The sequence below is a fragment of the Eulemur rufifrons genome, chromosome 22 (assembly GCF_041146395.1).
Source record: "Eulemur rufifrons isolate Redbay chromosome 22, OSU_ERuf_1, whole genome shotgun sequence".
Taxonomy (NCBI): domain Eukaryota; kingdom Metazoa; phylum Chordata; class Mammalia; order Primates; family Lemuridae; genus Eulemur; species Eulemur rufifrons.
The window spans coordinates 1,690,239-1,698,842 of record NC_091004.1 but is presented as its reverse complement, the minus strand read 5'-3'; the positions used below and the strand labels follow the sequence as shown (position 1 = coordinate 1,698,842).

General features: G+C 60.2%; 1 protein-coding gene across 1 annotated transcript; it reads right to left on the bottom strand.

The window, feature by feature from the left end:
- Window positions 1-4,456: 4,456 nt before the first annotated feature.
- Window positions 4,457-7,056, bottom strand: TRH (thyrotropin releasing hormone). The gene is made up of 3 exons (XM_069497658.1): window positions 7,036-7,056; window positions 5,805-6,005; window positions 4,457-5,033 (listed from the first exon to the last, which is right to left on the bottom strand). Exons 2-3 carry the CDS (start codon window positions 5,995-5,997, stop codon window positions 4,507-4,509), a joined length of 720 nt encoding a protein of 239 aa, XP_069353759.1. The 5' UTR covers window positions 5,998-6,005; window positions 7,036-7,056; the 3' UTR covers window positions 4,457-4,506.
- Window positions 7,057-8,604: the final 1,548 nt, after the last annotated feature.

Here is an 8,604-nt window from a genome sequence, read left to right as displayed (position 1 = left end):
GCTAGAGTGAGTGCCGTGGCGTCAGCCTCGCTCACAGCAACCTCAGACTCCTGGGCTCAAGCGATCCTCCTGTCTCAGCCTCCCGAGTATCTGGGACGACAGGCATGCGCCACCACGCCCGGCTAATTTTTTCTATATATATTTTTAGCTGTCCATATAATTTCTTTCTATTTTTAGTAGAGACGGGGTCTCGCTCTTGCTCAGGCTGGTCTCGAACTCCTGACCTCGAGCGATCCTCCCACCTCGGCCTCCCAGAGTGCTGGGATCACAACCGTGAGCCACCGCGCCCGGCCAAGTGTTCATTTTCAACCATCAACCTTTGTTATTAAGAATCTTCTCATTCACCCATCTTCTAAACCCACATTAATTGAGCCCCTACTGTGTGCCTTGCCCAGTGCTACTTTCCAGAGCTGTAAAACATAGATCAGAATCCTTCTCTCTCTCTGTCACGGGCTGGTTTGGAGCCAGCAACAGCAAGAAAGACTTAGATTAGACACCAAGAAGAACTGGCTGGGGGGGTAGGAATAAAAAAAATAAATTAAAAAAAAAAAAAAAAAGAACTGGCAGGCATGACAGGTTAGCAGATTCCAGAAGGGGAGGAAAGGCGATTGGGGGGAAAAACTGGACTCAGAAATGGGGGGAGACGTTGGCTTAGAAAATGTCTGGGCTTCGGAGACCTGTGCAGCTCTCTGAGTCATAGCGGTGGGGTGCTGAGCAAGAGAAGGGGAGAAAAGATGTATTTTTCCAACCCCACGACAATGACAACAGGCTTCTGAAGAGGCAGGTGACCGATATTGTCACTCTGGAGCCCAGCAGGGCCCAGCCTGGCAGGATGGGGACGCTGATGAGATGTAAACAAGACAGGTGCCAAAATTTCTTCTTTGCCAATAAAAGAAAGTCACGATTTCAAAGGGGCCGAGTGTCCGCGGCCAATGGGAACAGGGGGTGTGACATACAAAATTCTCTTCTGTAACAAACCCATTAACCGGGGGTCCGTGGAAGGACGGGTGGCCGGGCCAGCCGGGGACACCAACAGCTCAGCTCGGGCCTCCTCCTCCTCCTGCAGGAGGTGCAGAGCTCAGAGCTCGTGGAAGTTTCCAGAAGATTCTGGGCTTGGAGACGCACCCCTCTCGGTGAATCTTAGAGGCTCTTTCCCATCCCAGGATTCTGGGGCCAGGTCCACGCAGCTCTCAAAGGTGGGAACCCAGATGAGGCACCTGATAGAATGTCGGAGGAAGTCCTGGAAGGCTTCCTGGAGGAGGAGGTATGGGTGGTAAGTTTGAAGCAGGAATTTTTCCAGGCGGGGCAGAGAGGCAGGAAGAACCCCCGGCCAAGGAAGCAGAATTGTGCGGGCGGAGAAGAGGAGCAGTTTGGGTTGCGGCTGGACGGGGCGGGCGGGGGGATGAGTTGGGGTCAGTGGGCAGCTTCGGGTCACAGAGGGCCTTGAATGGCAGCCAGAGACCTCGGCTTGTACCCCGAGGGCGGGGAGGGTCGCCGAGGGGCGGTAAGCAGGACAGCGACATGCTCAGAGCTGAGTTTTAGAATGATTTCTCGGCCGGGCGCGGTGGCTCCCGCCTGTCACCCCAGCACTCTGGGAGGCCGAGGCGGGAGGATCGCTCGAGGTCAGGAGTTCGAGACCAGCCTGAGACCCTCGTCTCTACTAAAAATAGAAAGAAATTAGCTGGACAGCTAAAAATATATATAGAAAAAATGAGCCGGGCGTGGTGGCGCATGCCTGTAGTCCCAGCTACTTGGGAGGCTGAGGCAGGAGGATGCTTTGAGCCCTGGAGTTTGAGGCCAGCCTGGACAACATAGCAAGACCCTATGTCTACAAAAAAGAAAAATGAGCCGGGCGTGGTGGCGCATGCCTGTCGTCCCAGCTCCTCGGGAGGCCGAGGCAGGAGGATCGCTTGAGCCCAGGAGTCTGAGGCTGCTGTGAGCGAGGCTGACGCCACGGCACTCTAGCCCGGGTGACAGAGCGAGACTGTCTCAAATAAATGAATAAATAAATAAAATAATAAAACCTGGCCTCACGTGATACATATTAGGAAAGTACAGATCTCAAAGATGTCCCCAAAGGGTCGCAGAACAGGCTTCGAGAACCACGGGTATACATCAAGCTGAGATCCAGCGCCCTGTGTCTTGTCCGTCCCGCTTGGAAGCAGACTGGGCCTGGGTTTAAATCTCAGATGCGTGGGCACGTCGCCTAACCTCCCTGTGCCTCAGTTTCCCCCTCGAGACGGTCAAATAACTCGTTTCCGGGGGAGTAGCTTGAACGGTGCTTGGCACGTAGTAAGTGCTCAATAAACACCGAGTTTTATAATTATTAGCTCAGAGATTCCACTAGGAGGCGCTGCGTTTTTTTTTCCCCCAGGCCAGATGGATCATGTTCAGTCTCCCAGGGGTGGCCTGGGGGTTGACCTGGGACCCTGAGCCCAGCGTGTGCCCTCGGCCATGTCCCTGGCCACAGGCCCAAAGAGAGAGGCCGAGCGTGTGTGGGTGCGTGCCAAACGGCTGTACCTGCATGGGTGCCCATTAGAAAGTCACCGTCCACCACGGAGGGGACCTAATCAGCCCACCGGCAGTGTCCACGCCCGGAACGTGGCCACGATTCAGGAAAGATGATCCCGGAAGACCAGAGCCATTAACATCTTGGCACTGACCACGGGTCCCCTTGGTAACCTGTAACTCAGAGCGCAATGTCGCCAGCGAGCTAATTGATGTTCCGCGACACAGCCGGCTCCTACCCCGGCGATCGAAATGGGCTCTAATTGCCGACATCCTTCCAGTAAAGGAGCCCCCAGATGTTCCTGTGGCCCCCCCACCCCCGGGGGGACCCTGAGCAGGAACTGAGTCTGTCCCCGACCCGGTCCTCTGATTGCATCTGATTAATCCAACCGGGTTGGCAGAGAGGACTCGTTAATTAAAGAAGGTGTCAGAGGAAACGGTGACATCGTGATGTTTCACCGCGCCAAGCAAGACGGGCGTGAACCGGAGAGGCGGGTCCGTGGAGAAATGTTCCCCAGGCCCGGCGTGGTGGCAGCTCACGCCTGTCACCCCGGCACTCTGGGAGGCCGAGGCGGGAGGATCGCTCGAGGTCGGGAGTTCGAGACCAGCCTGAGCAAGAGCGAGACCCCCGTCTCTACTAAAAATAGAAAAGAAATTATCTGGCCAACTAAAATATATATAGAAAAAAATGAGCTGGGCGTGGTGGCGCATGCCTGTAGTCCCAGCTACTCGGGAGGCTGAGGCAGGAGGATGGCTTGAGCCCCGGAGTTTGAGGCTAGCCTGGACAACATAGCAAGACCCCATCTCTACAAAAAAGAAAAATGAGCCGGGCGTGGTGGCGCATGCCTGTCGTCCCAGCTACTCGGGAGGCTGAGGCAGGAGGATCGCTTGAGCCCAGGAGGTGGAGGCTGCTGTGAGCGAGGCTGACGCCACGGCCCTCTAGCCCGGGCGACAGAGCCAGACTGTGTTGCAAAAAAAAAAAAAAAAAATAGTAATATCTGGAAGTTCTGTTGCGAGAATTGAAAGAATTAACATATGCAAATTGCTTAGGCGTTCCTGACGCATAAGTGTTGTGTCTATGTACGTTTTATTATTATTATTATTATTATTATTATTGTTTGATTCCCACGCTGCTTCTCAAAGGGTTTGAATTCAAGCGTCTTCCGTGGGCTGCTGTCCCCGCCCCTCCCCCTTGTCCTGCGCCCAGCCTGCCGCCCCGAGTGGCCCCCGAGAGACCCCCCCCCCCCGGCTTGGAGTCGCCCAGCTGCAGCCGTGCTGAGAGCTGTGGTCCTGTCCCCCTTTGAAATGACACTCTTACAGGCCAAAGACGACCCCCTGTGCCTGCTATGACAACCAGAAACGCAGAACTGCACGGTGATCTAGATACTGTTTTATTATTATCACGGGGACGACTGTCGTTGACCAGGGGAGGGACCTAGAGGGTCACACGCAAGCCACGGCTTCCGGGGCGATGTTTATAGATTCCTCGACTCGGTTATCCCCCCGTGCACGGCTCGGCGCCATGTCCTCCGCCACACGCTGCCCCAGGCAGGACACGCAGCCCACAAGAATGCCCAGGAAGGGGGTGACATGGGGCTGGATCTGGACATCAAAGCTTCAATGCCACCCTTCTGTCACTGGCTCCTCTGCCCCGAGCCACCCTGCCCCGTTTGGGGGGACCCCTTTCTAAGAGACAGAAGGACCGTGTCAGCCAGGGCTAAGGAAGGGGGAGCTGGCGTGCAGGGTGGCAGGGACAGGGCCTCTCGGATCTGTCCCCTTGCTGTGACACACAGTACGGGAGGTGGCATTCGGACTTCGACGCTGCCTTTCTCGTGTCCCTAAAGGAGGCCGGCAGGGGGCAGGGACTGGGGTGCGTGTCTGTACGGCTGGAGGGGGGTGGGGACAGGTTTTTGGCCGGGGACTTCAGGGGGAGGGAGAGTGGGGGTGACGAAGGGGCTCAAGCCATTCTGAGACCCCCAGCTTTACGGGAAATGGGGTTCACTCCTTCAGGGGCTCCCCGACCCAGGCCGCCCGGCGCCCGGGGTGCTGACGCTTTTGCTCGGCCCCCTGTCCCCTGCTTAGGTCACCCAGGAGCCCCAGCAGGACGCTCGCTGGACGGCAGGCTCCTTGGGGGCCACAGGCGCGTCCCAGGCTCCTCTTGCCCGGATGCTGGCGTTTCCCAGGCGTCAGTTCTTCCTCCTCCTCCTCCTCCTCCTCCTCCTCCGCCCAGCTCCTCTGGGCCTCCGCATCCCCCCGCCGTCTGCCCAGTTGCTCCCACTTGGTGACGGCGTACCCGGGCCCAGGGGAGCGCCGGCCAGGGTGTTGCCGCTTGTGCCGGGCCCCATCGACGAACGGTGACACCTCCTCCTCCCGTCGGCCGGGGTGCTGGCGTTTCTGGGGCCCCCCGGCACCCCCCCGTTCTTCCTCTTCCTCTTCCTCGACTCCCTCTTCTGCCTCCTCCTCCTCCTCCCTGTTTCCTGGATCCGGGCGCTTGGAGAGCCAGTTGGACTCAAGGATCTGGGACTCTGGGGAAAGAAAGAGGACGATAAGGTGTCAGAAGTGCTTAGAATCATTCCTCGTTCCTTGTTCTGTCTGCCGCCCGGGCGACAGTGCCGTGGCGTCAGCCTCGCTCACTGCAACCTCCAACTCCCGGGCTCCAGCGATCCTCCTGCCTCAGCCTCCCCAGTAGCTGGGACGACAGGCATGCGCCACCACGCCCGGCTCATTTTTCTTTTTTTCTTTTTTGTAGAGATGGGGTCTTGCTATGTTGTCCAGGCTGGCCTCAAATTCCAGGGCTCAAGCCATCCTCCTGCCTCAGCCTCCCGAGTAGCTGGGACGACAGGCATGTGCCACCACGCCCGGCTCATTTTTCTATATATTTTAACTGTCCAGCTCATTTCTTTCTATTTTTAGCAGAGACGGGGTCTCGCTCTTGCTCAGGCTGGTCTCGAACTCCTGACCTCGAGCGATCCTCCCGCCTCGGCCTCCCAAAGTGCTGGGATCCCACCGGGCCTGAAAATACTAATGAAAACTGTTCCAGGCACAGAGAGTCTCTCTCTCCCCCTAGCACAGAAGCTTCCCCGGCTCTCTATGGAAAGTTCCAGAACTGAGGCAGGAAAGGAAGGTGCTCCGGTTAATGAGGCTTTCTGAGCTTCTGAGGCGGGGGAGGCTGGACCACCAAGCTGCTCCCTCCCTCCCCTCTGCCTCCCGGGTCCTCCCAGCCCCCCCCTGCTCCGCCAGGCACCCCCCAACGCCCCCCAAAATCACCCCAAACCCCCCAAAGGCCACCCACTCACCCGGGTGCTCGCTGGGGTCGCCTTGCAGCCGCTGGAGGGTCTCTGGGAGGAAGAGGAGGCTCAGGAGGTCGTCCAGGCCGGGGCGCTCAGCCACCTCCCGTGGGGCTGCCTGGGGCTGGGCGCGGCCACCGGGGTCACCGCTGGTCAGGGTCACGGTCAAAGCCAGGGCGAGCAGCAACCAAGGGCCGGGCATGGTGGCGTCTGGGGTTGGGGACAGAGAGCCTGAGCCCAGCGCATCCCCGACCCCCCACCCCCGCCTGTGCTGGGGTGGGGACAGCAGGGGACCCCCGTGTCACCTTGGGGCGTCCTCGCCCACCGGGGTGCCTGCCCGTGCCAAGCCCGTGGGGCCGGGGCCGCTGCGCCCTCCCCAAGGTCCCCACGGGGCCACATCCTGATTCCAACACCCGGTCGCCAAAGTCCTCATCCCAAGGCTCGGATGCCATTTCCAGGCTGAAATTCAGGGGTCCGAACCCCAAATGCCATTTGCAACGCCGAGAGTCTCGTTTCCACGCGGGCTCCTCCTCTGGCTAAAAACCCGGATCCCAACGCGGAGATTTGCGACGTCTAACGTCCGGCTTCGGAAACGAACCCCAGGCACCCCCAACCGCCACCGCCACCGCCACCACCGCGACACCCCGGAATGTCCGGTTCTGCCGGGGCCCCTGCACCCAGCGGGGAGGGATCCAGGCCGGGACGGGACGTCGCCCGCACGGGCCACCGCAGCTGTCCCCGGTCCCAGCCGTGCGCGGGGTCTGGGGACTCCCGGGAGCTCTCGGGGTGGGGACAAAAGCCAAGGGCCACCGCAGCTGTCCCGGGTCCCAGCCGTGCGCGGGGTCTGGGGGCTCCCGGGAGCGCTCGGGGTGGGGACAAAAGCCAAGGGCCACCGCAGCTGTCCGGGTCCCAGCCGTGCGCGGGGTCTGGGGACTCCCGGGAGCGCTCGGGGTGGGGACAAAAGCCAAGGGCCACCGCAGCTGTCCGGGTCCCAGCCGTGCGCGGGGTCTGGGGACTCCCGGGAGCGCTCGGGGTGGGGACAAAAGCCAAGGGCCACCGCAGCTGTCCCCGGTCCCAGCCGTGCGCGGGCTCTGGGGGCTCCCGGGAGCTCTCGGGGTGGGGACAAAAGCCAAGGGCCACCGCAGCTGTCCCCGGTGCCAGCCGTGCGCAGGGTCCATCTCCCGGGGGACAAAAGACAGGGGTCCCGGACGTCGCCTGCGCGGGACGCGGGGCTGGTTACCTGCGCGGGGATCCGGGACGCGGGTCGGAGTCGGCGGCGGGTCGCGGGTCGCGGGTCCCCGAGCGCTGGCTGCACCCCTGGCGCCGGCGGCAGCGACGTCCTCGGCGGGGCCACCGCTTATATGCGCGCGCGGTGAGGCCGCCGGGCAGGGGCGCTGACGACAGGGACCCCGCCCGCCCCGCAGCTCCGGAAACCTGGGGCGGGGACGGCGGGGACGGGAGGGGACGGGAGGGGACGGGAGGGGACGGGAGGGGACGGGAGGGGGACAGGAACAGGGACGAGAGGCAGGAGCGCAGGTGGCGACGCTGGCGCGCGCTCCTCTGTGCGCCCAGCTCCGGAGCAGGTCCGCTGTCTAAGCGGACGCCCGCGTAGACAGGCTACAGATGCGGGGTGGGGTGGGCAGAGGGGAAAAGGTCGGGGGGACAAGTGGCACCTGGGCTCCCCTCTTAACTGTGCCACCTCTGACAAATGCCTCGCCCTCTCTGGGCCTCAGTCTTCTCATCCGGACAATGGGAGAGGGGAGGTTTCCAGAATTCCCCAACTGCTGCCCGCATAGGCTGTAACCAGTTCATAGACGATTGGGTTTGATTCCTACGGTTTTGGGGGAAAAAAAAATATCTGAATAATCAACGCTTTAAAACCTGGAGAACTGGCCGGGCGCGGTGGCTCCTGCCTGTGATCCCAGCACTTTGGGGAGACCAGCCTGGGCAACATAGCAAGACCCCATATCTAAATAAAACACAGAAAATCAGGCCGGGCGAGGCAGCTCACGCCTGTCACCCCAGCACTCTGGGAGGCCGAGGCGGGAGGATCGCTCGAGGTTGGGAGTTCGAGACCAGCCTGAGCAAGAGCGAGACCCCCATCTCTACTAAAAATAGAAAGAAATGATTTGGACAACTACAAATATATATAGAAAAAAATGAGCCGGGCGTGGTGGCGCATGCCTGTAGTCCCAGCTACTCGGGAGGCTGAGGCAGGGGATGGCTTGAGCCCCGGAGTTTGAGGCCAGCCTGGACAACATAGCAAGACCCCATCTCTACAAAAAAGAAAAAAAGAAAAATTAGCCAGGCATGGTGGCGCATGCCTGTCGTCCCAGCTACTGGGGAGGCCGAGGCAGGAGGATCGCTTGAGCCCAGGAGTCTGAGGTTGCTGTGAGTTATGACAACTCCACTGTACTCTCCCCAGGGTGACAGAGCAAGACCCTGACAAAAAAAAGAAAGAGAAAGAGAGAAAAGAAAGTATTCTGAAGCAATAGACACCTGAAGCCACCCTTCCACCCAGAATCTGATGTCTCAGAAGCAGGGTGACTGTGACTTTAGGAACCAGCGTCACCAAGCTTGTCTTGGCATCATCTCCAGCGGGTCTGTGCTAATTCCGACGAGGATGGAAATGATCTGGGTGGGCCCAGGGCGGGAGTGGGGACGGGGGGGGGGGCGGGTGACAGACGTCTGGCAGCCCGGAAGCCGACAGACAGTCGCTGGCGGATCAGACACTCTGTCATCCGTCAGGGCCACCAGAGATAACAACTCCCCCCACCGTGTCACCACGCCCCTGTCATACCTTCCCGTT

Bases quoted from the DNA above. Each gene is read 5' to 3' on its own strand.
- TRH (XM_069497658.1), bottom strand. From the start codon at position 5,997: ATGCCCGGCCCTTGGTTGCTGCTCGCCCTGGCTTTGACCGTGACCCTG. The intron at 5,034-5,804 runs GTGAGTGGGTGG...TTCTTTCCCCAG, and splicing joins CGACCCCAGCGAGCACCCGG to AGTCCCAGATCCTTGAGTCC.